Below are 13,461 nucleotides of genomic sequence, written 5' to 3'. Positions count from 1 at the left end.
TCGCAGGCAGAATCAGAAATAAAATTTGCAAAACAATTATGTCATTTGTTGAACTAATAAGAATACAATGCACAGATTATTTGTATCGCCAGATGCTATTTTTCTTTATTTTGTATGCAATTTTCAAAATTATATATTATATTAATCCGCAATATCATATTTATCTCTTCCGATGGCTGCAAGATATTTCTTTTAACTTGGGGTTCCGTTTTTCCAATATTCGATAAATTATGTGTCAATCTCTGAACCAAGCTCATCATTTGGTAAACCTAGTATAAATTTGAATTCTGTTATGTTATTTCGAAAGAAAGAAACTTATCCTTTAATAGTTACCATGTTATGTTCTCTTTTATACTTATTTTACCGATCTTCTACTATGGATGCCATTCCATTGGAGTTTTGTTCTTCCCTCGGGTCGCATAACGTCAAATGGCTCGTAATCATATGCCGGTGGCATCTTTATCCATCCTGTTAACATGGCCCAGCCAATCCAATAATTGCACCTCGATATGTTTTACTATATCGGTGTTGGTAGGCTGGTGGAGCTCGTGGTGTATAGACCGGGTCTTTTTTATACTTCTTTTTAATATCCACAAAACGAAACAGGTTTCCAAACACAAAATATATTTTTCTTTTGTTTTATATTAATTTACATTGTATTTTTAATTAAAATATATAAAATTCGCCACTATCGATCACTTTCATCTGACTTTTATTTTCATTTTAACAATTACTTCTGCAAGTACACAATTATTCGGGTACATGAGTATTTGATAATTTATTGTGCGGGTACTTATCAATTTATTTAAACTCATGACAATACTATGACAAATATCGGATCATTCACCACTTCAATTTCACTCATGAAAATTCGATGAAAAAGATCGGATCTTTCACGACTACAATTGCACTCATGAAAATTCGATGAAAAGGATCGGATCTTTCACGACTCCTTTCGCACTCATGCAAAAGAACCAGTGAAATCATGATTTCACATGGAATCGCTTCCATTTTATTTTGCTAGGTTGATTTGGTGATTATGTTGGAATCTCTTCGGCCTTCCTTTTTCATAAAAAAAACATCTTCGATCATTCAGGTCAACTCCAATGAGAAATTTATAAAAATTTATATTGCAAATGACCTTCGTCAAATTACAAAAAAACAGTATGAGCAAAGCTGGGATTTGAACCCATGTCCTCGAAAACATATACAAATTTTATCACGATGTGTTAACGTTCAATACCAAACTCATAACTTCCGAAGGCTGCGCTGAAAAACATGTGTCAGGGCAAAACCCACTTACACACCCGATATGCCAGATAAGCTGCCTAACTAAATTAATAAAAATTAATATTAATAATTAAAAAAATTAATTTCCGCCGGGCCGAACATTTTATACCCTCGACCATGAAATACCTAAGATAAAGGTAAGTAATAACATTTCTTTCTACTTTCGTAACCAAAGTCCACAATTTGTGGCGACCCCTGAAAATCCCAATCCATCAAATTTAGCCCGAAAATGAAGATTAAAATTTAAAAATACCTGAAATTGGTCGGTACCGGAGCTACATTCTATCTGAAATTGGGTGGTACCGTTATATGGAGCTATTCTAAAACATGGACCGATGTACATAATTTTCGGTGGAGAAGTTTTTTGATCTCTTCGAACACTAAATGTCAAGTTATATTCAATTTGGGAAGAAAACATCAACAAAAATTCAAAATGCCTGAAACCGGGCGCTGCCGCTATATGGGGGCTATACAGAAACGTGGATCTACCTACGCCCACAATTTTTCTTAATTTGGTCAGAAAATGTAGTTAAGAACTTTAAAATACCTGAAATCGTACGATGAAGTTATATGAGGATACCACAATTGTTGGTCTATAATTTTTTGTCTACTAGAATCCCCCAAATTTCAGCCTATTAATGTAGATAAAAACTTCAAAATACCAGAAATCAGGTTTTACTGTTATATGGGGGCTATACGATGACCAATACAGACAGTTTTTTGTGAAAATGTTCTCTTACCTCTGGAAACACAAAATACCAAATTACAAAAAATTCGGTGGTAAAATGAAACTAAAACCTTCAAAATTCCTTAATGTAATGGGTCGCGTTATATGGGGTCTATACCAAAACTTGTTCCTATGAAAACCATTTTTGGTAGCAAAATTTTTTATCCTCTAGAAATACAAAATTCAAAATTACAACTAACTTGGAAGGACACTGGTACTAAAACCTTCACAATTCCTTAATGCGTCGACTCGTCAATCTTGTATGGGGGTTATAAAAAACGTGGACTTATACCCGGTTACACTTGACCGGATTAACCCAGTGGGTATGGGTTTCAAATGTCAATTCCACAGCGCAAACGTCAAATTAATCCTCATGAAGTGGGTTAACCCGGCAAAAAAAACTCTAATGTAACCGTACTATCATATAGCCCATTTTCAATACCAAAAGTACTACGGACCTATAATATATGTGATCAGAATTGTATATACAGGCTTCAATCCGTTTGGACGGTAGAGTGATATCCACAGACTGACAGATGGACTAGGCTATATCGATGTAGAATTACACGTTGATCAATGATTATTTCGAGGAGTTACAAACGGAATGACAAACTTAATGTACCCTCCATAGTATGGAGAAAATGAAAAAGCAAAATGACAAATGATAACGTTGTTATCTGAATCACATGGACTATTATGCGGTTTTGTAACAAATGACCGTCCACGAAACCCTTTTTTGTAAAAGCGTTTTACGGTGCCAACTCTAGCTCGAAGACTAATTAACCGATCTTCATATATTTTTGTGGGCTTATTTAGAACATAAAGATCTAGTCCTTCATGGATCGATTTTCTAAAAAATATTAAATTTTTCTGAAATGGTTGACCAAAAAACTCAAAATTTTCAATTTTTGGCTCAACACATGACTTTTTCTGGTCAAAAAACAAAAAAAAAAAATTAAATAAAATCGATCGATAAAGGGCTACACCATTTTCACATGTAATTCGAATAATTTCAGTAATTTGAGAATTCCAATTGAATTTCCAATTATTCCATTTGCAATTTGAGAATTCCATTTGAAATTCGAATTATTTCATTTGTAATTTGAGTTTTTTCATTTGTAGTTCGAATTATTTCATTTGTAATTCGATTTTTTCCATTTGTAATTTGAATTTTTTATTTGAAATTCCGGAACAAATTGAGTTTTCTACCAAGTGACGGAAAAAATCTGAAATTTTCTTTAAAATTGTAAGTTTTTTCTAAGTAGTCGGCCTTCGGCCGGGGATTTGAAACTTTTTCCTATGGACAGGAGCCAATTTAGAGCACGAAAACAACATTTTTTAATTTAAATTGTTTTCTTACTTTAACAAGGGAATTTTCGGAACTTCAGGGAAGTATGGACTTCTCCCCAACAAACTTTATATTTTTGTAATCAGGACGTAAAGATCTACCTGTAGTAAACATTTCAGATTTTTCCGCCAGCTGGTAGAGTATTCAATTTATGCCCGAATTTCAAATGGAATTCTCAAATTGCAAATGAAATAATTCGAAATTCAATTGGAATTCTCAAATTACAAGTGAAATATTTCGAACTTCAAATGAAATAATCCAATTACATATGAAAATGGTGTAGATCTTGATGTCTTTAATAATCCCACAAAATAGTACGACAATCGGTTCATTAGTTTTCGAGCTAAAGTTGGTACCGAGAAAAACACGTTTTTAGTTTCTATGTTGCATACAAAACACAATAATTTTTTCCCTTCCAAAGCTCATATCTCTAGCAATATTGTTCCGATAGACTTGAAAATTTTATTTCAATTCTATGCTATTTCTACTTTAAAATAAGATATTTTTTTCGATTTTCTGAAATTTACAAGTGGAGGTCACCCCTTAAGCAAAGTTTTGAACATTTTTGAGAATGGTAACCGAAGGTGTTGTCCTTCTTGCAACTTGATGTACTTTTGAGGGGTATTTTAAGATGAGCAAAGGTAGGGTCAATGTTAGTAACTCCTTTCGATCATCATGACCACCAGAGATTTAAATTGATCATCAACCTCATCAAAATATGGACGAGTATAACGTGATTCGATGAAAATCCCTTTCTCACAAAATGATTTTAAAATTTAAATTAAGATTTCCAAAGTTTGAGCTCAATCTGAATATGTTAACACGTGCCACTGGGACCTCAAAGTTTGCAAATGCCCTTTATATAGCCAAAATTAAAATCTGACCCGGTTTTCAACATTTTTTGTAGGATTACTTGTTTAGCCACTACAAAGAACTGGTAAACTGTTTGCATCGATTGGACAATAAATGTGGCCTCTAGAGTGATTTTGTGAAAAATTTCCTTTGATCCCACACAAATTTGTATGTCGCCTTTGGCGAATTTCAAAGAAATCGCTCTATACACCACATTTACTGTCCAATCGATGCAAACAGTTTACCAGTTCTTTGTAGTGGCTAAGTAAGTAATCCTACAAAAAATTTTGAAAATCGGATCAGATTTTAATTTTGGCTATATAAAGGGCCCTTGGAAACTTTGAGGCCCCAGTGGCACGTGTTAACATATTCTAATTGATCTCAAACTTTGGCAATCTTAATCTTTAACATGACCAAAAATTTTAGGAGCGTGCCGCGTAAAAAAATCCCACATCGATTTTTCCCTTTGAGTTAAAACCAGTCTAGTGTTTACACTAGCCATCAATGTCGTATGACACGAAATAAAAACATTCCATATCTACCCACACAGACAATGTGAAGACGTAATTTCACTGCATTTTTGCTGATGTGTACGCAAAAAGTAAATGGCGTAAAGAAAATCCCCAATATTGCGCACATTAGCGACTGTATAACGATGGAAAATTTCATGTAATATGACACTGATAGATAGTGTAAACTACCTACCTCTTACCAATTACTCCTTCACTGCAGTGCAGTTTTTTGTTCCTGACCGACACGGGGTTGGGACGACTGCTTTGATTTTATAACAAAGTGTTTTGATCGTTGATGTTGCATTGGACTGTGTGTAATTTTTTGAGATATGTTTTATTAACCATATTCTGACTCCACAGTATGATAGAACACCAAAAATGAGAAGACACGTGTCTCGCCGTTTTTCCCTATCTCATCAACTTTCGCGGTTATAGGCCTCCAAAGGTTTGAGGCTTTGATGTAAATAGGGTCATTTAGTCAGGACTATATCTTCCAAACCGTTAGGAAATTTGAATTTATCTCAGAGGCAAAGTTGTATCTCTTGTCATAAAGAAAAAAAATTGTGAACACATATAACCCATCAAACTTCATCTGCAAGGTCAAAATCGCCATGGTCAAATTTCTTTAAAAATTTTTCTCAAGTTTTGTTGTACAGCTATCAAACCGATCAAATTTGAAGCAGACAACCAACTTCAAAAAGGTACCTCAGATCTCAATAAACATCTTTCTAGAATATACGAACCCTGAAGGAACAGGTCTTAATGGTCAAAATAGGAAAACAATTGCGATTTTTATCCCCTTTTCTCGGCTTCTGCTCCATAGATATTAAACCGTTCAAAACTCAACAAAACAATCAACCACAATAGTGTAGCAAAGGCAACTATAAACAACTTTGTGGAATATGCGAAATGTCTATGAACGGTTCTTAATGGTAAAAATAGCAAAAATCTTTTGAAAATATCCAATTTTTATCATTTTTCTCCGAATCTGGCCCAAAAAAAGCAACCGCCCAAAAATTAAGGATACAGTCAACTACAAAAATGTACCTTAGATTTCAACAAACAAATGAAGATTCTAGGAACGATTCTTCAAGCTCAAAATTCGATTATTTTAGATCATTTCTTCCTGTTCAGGTCCGTAAATAACAAACCTTTCAAATTTCCTTGAGTTTTTAACAGTTTGTTATTTCCAAACCTGAGCAGGGGAATGTAAAAAAATTTAATTGTTCGTGAATTTCTGCCCTAAGAATCATTCCTAGAATCTTCATATGTTCTAAAAAGTTGTTTATTGAAATCTTAGGTACATTTTTGTGATTGACGGTTTCCTCAATTTTTGGGCGGTTGTGTATCTTTGGACCAGAGTCGGAGAAAAAAGTATAAAAATTGAATATTTTCAAAAGATTTTTGTTATTTTTACCGTTAAGAAGCGTTCATAGACATTTCGCATATTCCAGAAAGTTGTTTATTGATACCTTTGCTACGCTATTGTGGTAGATTGTTTTCTTGAATTTTGAACGGTTTAATATCTGTGGAGCAGAATCCTAGAAAAGAGGAAAAAAATCGCAATTGTTTTGCTATTTTGACCATTAAGATCCGTATCTACAGAGTTCGTATATTCTAGAAAGATGTTTATTAAGATCTGAGGTACATTTTTGTAGTTAGTTGTTTGCTTCAAATTTGATCGGTTTGAAAGCTGTATAACAACACTTGAGAAACATTTTAAAAGAAATTTGACCATGGCGATTTTGATCTTGCAGATGAAGCTTAATGGATTATATGTGTTCACAATTTTTGTTCTTTAAGACAAGAGCTACAACTTTGCCTCAAAGATAAATTCAAAATTCCTAACGGTTTGAAAGATATAGTCCTGACTAAATAACCCTTTCTTCATCAAAGCCTCAAACCTTTAGAGGCCTATAACCGTGAAAGTTGATGAGTTAGGGAAAAACGACGAGACACGTGTCTTCTCATTTTTGGTGTTCTATCACACTGCGGTGTCAGAATATGGTTAATAATTTTCATGTTGCACAGTGTTGTTATCAGAAGAGTTCCTTTTACTTTCGGAACAATCAGGTATCACCGAGCTGTTAAGCGTGGGTGGTGTCCTGGGAGCTGCCTTTAACATCCGTTACAAGCAGTGAACGGCAATGCGGTCTTTGCCTTGCTGTCTGTAGAGGTTATTTTCCTCTTTGCACTTCCAATAGCCTTTTATTTTTTTCTGTACCATTTGTACTTTTCCAGAAGTTTTGTTAGTTTTCCACAAATAGTATATTAAGCTTTAAATGGGGCTTTAATTAATGACTGATAATAAATGTGGTTTCTGTAAAAATCATCGCTAACAAGATGTTTCATAGTTAATTATTTTTTCTCCAATTATTGCAGTATCCACTATAATGCAATAATCAAATAATTTCTACCGTCTCCGCTTCTTGCTCTTCAAACCGTGCGGAGTATCCTTAAACATAATTTTAACTAACAGAGGATATTTAACCTGTATACTTGAAGTCTTTAATTAAATAAAATCAGGGCTATACCACCAAAAGAAATGCTGACCATCATTTTTCTTCACCTAGTTAATATTATTATCTTTATCGACTCGTTATGTATAAAAAATCAGCACCACAATATCTTCTAAAATCCGCAGAATAAGAACACCTTTGAAATTGAGCTGCAAGCTACCGAAGGGGATAACACCACCTCTAACTGTGGGATGGGAATATATCGAATAAACAGCATCAAATAAAAAAATGATAATTGTCATAAGATCGTAAAACTTCATCGACAAGTCGTGGCAATACCGCCCTTTACAAGCTCCTATCTGTAAGAGCCAACCCAAAGTATTTGAAGAAACGTTTTAAAGCAAACAAGTAAAAAAGCATTAAGTTCGGCCGGGCCGAACTTTTCATACCCTCCACCATAAAATATTTATTCCTGTCCCCAACTTTAAGTGAGTACGTTAAAATGTCAGATAATGTACATAAAATGCTTCATTCGGGAGGCCCTTTTTTATGGTGCATATATCTAACTGTTGACAATTTTTGGTGGGCTAGAAATTGGGAGGTACTGTTATATAGGGGTTATAATAAAACATGGGTCTATGTTGAGAGTTTTTGATGGGAGCCTTTAATGTCAAATAACTCCTAATTCGGTTAAAAAATTTAGCTAGAATCCTCAAAATATCGAAAATCGGTACATAAAGTGGGAACTTCAAATGTCGTTTACAGCTAGTTCGGAGGTATCTGGGCTATACGAAAATATGAACTTAAATGAACAATTTTTGTTGCAGAATTTTTGTTGACTTTTAAATTTCAAATTACAGAAAGTTCGTCCAAAAATAAAGCTAAGGTACGGAAAATCGGGAGGTTTGTTTTGGGGCTATACAAAAACATGGACCTACGTTCGGTTAAACATTTTAAGTAAAATCCTCAAAGTACCGAAAATCGGGAAGTATCGTTATATTGGGGCTATGTTGAAAATTGTTGATGCAGATGCGTGGTGACCACTACAACCTTCAAATGTCAAACTACAGTTAGCTCTGTTAAAAATTGTAGCTAAAATGACCAAATTACTGAAAATTGGGAGGTACCGTTACATGGGAGCTATATCCGAACATGGACCTATGTTGACAATTTTTGATGGAGAGGTGTTGTGACCACTAAGAACTTCAAATGTCAAATTACTGCTAGTTCGGTTTAATATTGTAGCTAAAATTATCAAATTACTGAAAATCGGGAGGTACCGTTATATGGGGGCTTTCTTGACAATTTTTGGTGGAGAGGTGTGGTGACCACTAAGAATTTCAAATGTCAAATGTTCAAATTACAGATAATTCGGTTAAAACTTGTTGGTAAAATTCTCAAAATACCTGAAATCGGGCGGTAACGTTATATGGGGCTATTCCAAAACATGGACCTATTTCCACTAGTTATATAAGTTCATTGACATTTAAGAACCCTAAATGTCAATTGATAGCTAAATCGGTCAGAAAATGTAGATAAAAACGTCAAAATGTCGTAAATCGGGGGTACCGTTATATGGGGGCTACACCAACACGTGGACCTAGGTCCACAACTTTTGTTATATAAATTTAATTACACTTAAGAACCCTAAATGTCAAATTATAGCTATATCGGTCTGAAAATGTAGCTAAAAACGTCAAAATACCGTAAATCGAGGGGTACCGTTGTATGGGGGCTATACCAAAACGTGGACCTATGTCCACAAGTTTTGTCACATAAGTTTATTGACACTTAAGAACAATAAATGTCAAATTATAGCTAAATCGGTCTGAAAATGTAGCTACAAACGTCAAAATACCGCAAATCGGGGGGTACCGTTATATGGGGGCTATACCAAAACTTGGACCTATGTCCACAACTTTTGTTGTATAAGTTTATTGACATTTAAGAACCCTAAATGTCAAATTATAGCTACATCGGTCTGAAAATGTAGCTAAAAACGTCAAAATACCGCAAATCGGGGGTACCGTTATATGGGGGCTATACCAAAACGTGGACCTATGTCCACAACTTTTATTATATAAGTTTATTAACACTTAAGAACCCTAAATGTCAAATTATAGCTACATCGGTCTGATAATGTAGCTAAAAACGTCAAAATACCGTATATCGGGGGGTACCGTTATATGGGGGCTATACCAAACCGTGGACTTATGTCCACAACTTTTGTCATATATGTTTATTGATACTTAAGAACCCTAAATGTCAAATTATAGCTAAATCGGTCTAAAAATGTTGCTAAAAACGTCAAAATACCGCAAATCGGGGGGTACCGTTATATGGGAGCTATACCAAAACGTGGACCTATGTCCACAAGTTTTGTTATATATGTTTATTGACACTTAAGAACCCTAAATGTCAAATTATAGCCAAATCGGTCTGAAAATGTAGATAAAACCGTCAAAATACCGTAAATCGGGGGGTACCGTTATATGGGGTTATACCAAAACGTGGACCTATGTCCACAACTTCTAATATATAAGTTTATTAACACTTAAGAACCCTAAATGTCAAATTATAGCTACATCGGTCTGATAATGTAGCTAAAAACGTCAAAATACCGTATATCTGGGGGTACCGTTATATGGGGGCTATACCAAACCGTGGACCTATGTCCACAACTTTTGTTATATGTGTTTATTAATACTTAAGGACCCTAAATGTCAAATTATAGCCAAATCGGTCTGAAAATGTAGCTAAAAACGTCAAAATACCGTAAATCGGGGGGTACCGTTATATGGGGGCTATACCAAAACGTGGACCGATATAGCCCATCATCGAACTTGACCTGCCTGCAAACAAAAGACGCATTTTCCCAAAATTTCAGCGTCCTATCTCCATTTTTGTGGATGCTAGAGTGATTACCACAGACGGACGGACGGACGGACGTGCTCAGATCGACTTAGAATTTTACCCTGATCAAGAATATATATACTTTATAGGGTCGCAAATGAGTATGTCAATGCGTTACAAACGGAAAAACAAACTTAATATACCCTCCATACTATGGTGGAGGGTATAAAAATGGAACACTACTTACCTTGCCTTTGACGATATACTAGAAATCTGCAACTAGTTAATGTTTTGCATTTTGTTACTCCATTCTAATCTTCAATTATTCCTTTCGTTTTAATGCAATCCCGATTATAATCGTTGCGTTTATTTAGCAAAAATCTATTTATTTTTTCTTATTAACTTCATTTTTCTCATTCCAACTAGAAAACAAGAATTTATTTGAAATCTGTTTACATTTCTTCGAAAACCAACAGCAGCATTGCCATATCAAACATTTGACCGCAATACAACTCTGTTTTTCGGCAAACTGTCAAATGGGTGGAAATGAGTACCGAATGAAATGGTAGCCATTTTTCTTTCTTTTCGAAAAATCCTCACGCAAGTGACAAGGTAAAATAAAATGATTTTTATTAATTTTTCATGAATTTATGAGAAAAATGGCAAAAATAACAATGAAATGTGAAAAACTAAATAGTGCTAATTATGTGTGATTGAAATTTCATGAAGGCAACATTGGCTAAATAAGAAAATATGTGAATTTATGAATCACACACGTGTTTGGCTCTATACAAAGGGCGAGAGTTCTGCTGCCATCATCAAAACGTCATTGAAAATAAATTGCTAAATTATCGTATTTTTGTGTGGTGTCCATTTCAGAACACATCAACAACATGCAATTGTTTGTACGTGGTTTGGAAAACGTTGAGACTCTTGATGTCCAACAAGATGTCACCATTGCCGCTGTTAAGGTAAGTGTGCAGTGAGAGTTGTGCTGAGACACCAACAACAACAGGCCACCACCAGAAACACTGTCTGGCTGCCTTTTGTTATTCTAACCTCACTTTTCTGTCTTTTTGTTTAATTTAGCAAAAGTACTAATTTTATGTTTTATCATCTTTAGGCTCAAATTGCCCAGCTCCATGGCTACAATACTGAGGAAATCGTTTTGAACTGCGAAGGCAATGCCTTGGCCAACGAAACCCCCATCTCTGCCTTGTCCTCCTTCGAATTGGATATCACCATTCCCATGTTGGGTGGTAAAGTGCACGGTTCTTTGGCTCGTGCCGGTAAAGTTAAGGGTCAAACCCCCAAGGTAGAAAAGCAAGAAAAGAAGAAGAAGAAGACCGGTCGTGCTAAGAGACGCATCCAATACAACCGTCGTTTCGTCAACACCGTCTCCGGTTTCGGTCGTCGTCGTGGCCCCAACGCCAACTCTGCTTAAGTTTAAGCGGTGCAGTGCTGAAGTAGTTTTTACAATATCTATAAAAAACTAAAAATGTTGATTTTAGAAATTTCCATATAAAAAAAGTGAAAACACACAAAAAACAACAAAAACACTAATTTCGTTTTGTTATTTCCCCAAATATGCCATAGCAAGAAGGAATAATTTTATTTTTAGTTAGACCATTTACAAAAGTTAATTAGAGAAAATTGGTTGATTTGTTTGCTGGGAATATCTTTGTTGCCAACGCTGATATAAGTACTCCAGAAGTATTACCAAGAGGGCCCCAAGGGAACCTGCATATTGACATAGAGAAACAAACGGAGAAAACAAATGTGTTAGTATATAAACATAATTAAATGTTGAAGTGATAAGACAACAATTTAGAATAATAGTGTTAATAATATATATAATACTCGTATTTATGTTAGAATGGTTCCATCAAATTGATATGGCTACATAATTAAGGGCCTGTTTCACTGTGTCGAAAGAAAATTAATGCGAACGAAAAAAACCAAAACTTTTCGTAGTAATATAATATTGACTTTGTTTTTGCCTCGAAACAACTACAAAATTTGAAAATCATACACGAGTTTAGTAGTTTTTCTTTCATTTTCGTTTGACATGGTGAAACAGGCTGTAAACTTTTGTTATTTTTTGTTGAACATACAACCAACATATTAACACTCTGTAGGTTCTAAACACTTAATATTTTTACTATTAGTGGAACAAATTTAGACATGTCCATCAGTCGGTTTTGTGCCCTAATATCTACAACCATCGATGTATATTCTGATGATAGAAAATGTAGAAGAAATTTTGTGCGTAGGAAACCTGTATACTAGGGTTATGACTTTTTTACAACCTCATATCCCTGTATCATAGCGTGATGAGTTTTGATATAAGATTACATAAAATCTTAATTATAAGGTGATTCGGTGAAAAAACCTCACGCGCAAAATGATTTTAAAATTTGAATTTATCAAAATTATGGAAAATTTTTTGAAGTCACTGAAAACAGATATATAATTGAAAATAAACCTTAGAGCCACATGAGATAATTAAAATGACATGAAATTTATTTCTCACTATTTTTCTTCAATTCTGAGAATCGTAAAAATGTCGTAAACGCTTTTAATCAAAAATATAATTTTTTAACAAAAAACAAAAAATTTAAAATTTTTTCAAAGGACTTTTTTCGCGACTTTTTTAATATTTGAATGAAATAAACGTTATTATAGTTATTAGTAGGCTTATATTTATTCATACGTGCAACAACAAAAAATTTTTTTTAAACAAATTTTTTTTTTCATTTCATATATTTTTTCAAAAAATTATTTTTTTATAATCGATTTGTGCGTGAACTTTTTTTGTATTTCAATGGAATAAACGATAGCATAGTTATTAATAGGCAAAAGTTCATTCATCCCTGCTACAGGAAATCATTTTTGAGGAAAAATGTCAAAAAGTCATAACCCTACTGTATACTTTATATACAAGACCTTTTAAGGCCTTTCCACCATATAAGTCCTTTTGGAAGACTACTGATGTGTAGTAGTTCAATATCTTCGGGCGTAGAAGATCTGTCTTCTGTTTACAGAAGATCTGTTGAAGGTCTCCTATCTATAGTCGACCTATTGAAGGACTTCTGGCAAATAGACCTATTATAGGCCCATTCAAAGTCGTTCGTATATATTTGATCCATTAAGACCTACAGGTATGTGATGGAAAACGATTCGACTCGTTTTGCCATAAATCGAAATCGTATAATTTTGGTGAATATTTTAATGAAATTGAAAATGGATTTTAAAAATATTCAAATAAGGGGCGTTTGCGAAGCAAAAGTATATATATCATCAACGGCACTCCTATTATATACCATTTCGATTGTGCAAATCGAGTCGATTCGGTTTTCATCACATACCCGATTATTTTATCGAAAGACCTGTAGAATGCCTTCTTTCTATAGAGGACAT

At 34.2% G+C, this 13,461-nt stretch overlaps 2 protein-coding genes across 2 annotated transcripts in view; one reads left to right on the top strand and one right to left on the bottom strand.

Annotated features, from left to right (window-relative positions):
* Window positions 1–10,591: 10,591 nt before the first annotated feature.
* Window positions 10,592–11,598, top strand: RpS30 (ribosomal protein S30). The gene is made up of 3 exons (XM_073960212.1): window positions 10,592–10,653; window positions 10,921–11,012; window positions 11,165–11,598. The coding sequence occupies exons 2-3, from the start codon at window positions 10,935–10,937 to the stop codon at window positions 11,483–11,485; spliced, it is 399 nt and encodes a 132-aa protein (XP_073816313.1). The 5' UTR covers window positions 10,592–10,653; window positions 10,921–10,934; the 3' UTR covers window positions 11,486–11,598.
* A 6-nt stretch (window positions 11,599–11,604) lies between these two features.
* Ir93a (Ionotropic receptor 93a) overlaps window positions 11,605–13,461 on the bottom strand; it is a 43,129-nt gene continuing 41,272 nt past the window's right edge. The window contains exon 12 of the mRNA XM_073960211.1: window positions 11,605–11,781. Coding sequence (XP_073816312.1) covers window positions 11,681–11,781 — 101 coding nt within the window. The 3' untranslated portion in view covers window positions 11,605–11,680. The remainder of the gene's footprint in view (window positions 11,782–13,461) is intronic.

This window comes from Musca autumnalis, unplaced genomic scaffold, assembly GCF_047663935.1.
Source record: "Musca autumnalis isolate F117 unplaced genomic scaffold, ASM4766393v1 scaffold_1, whole genome shotgun sequence".
Classification (NCBI taxonomy): Eukaryota; Metazoa; Arthropoda; class Insecta; order Diptera; family Muscidae; genus Musca; species Musca autumnalis.
The sequence above is the reverse complement of the archived record's forward strand: the minus strand, read 5'-3'. Positions and strand labels throughout refer to the sequence as shown.

Coding starts and splice junctions, on each gene's coding strand:
- RpS30 (XM_073960212.1), top strand. CDS start 10,935: ATGCAATTGTTTGTACGTGGTTTGGAAAACGTTGAGACTCTTGATGTC. Junction 11,013..11,164: donor TCACCATTGCCGCTGTTAAG/GTAAGTGTGCAG, acceptor TATCATCTTTAG/GCTCAAATTGCCCAGCTCCA.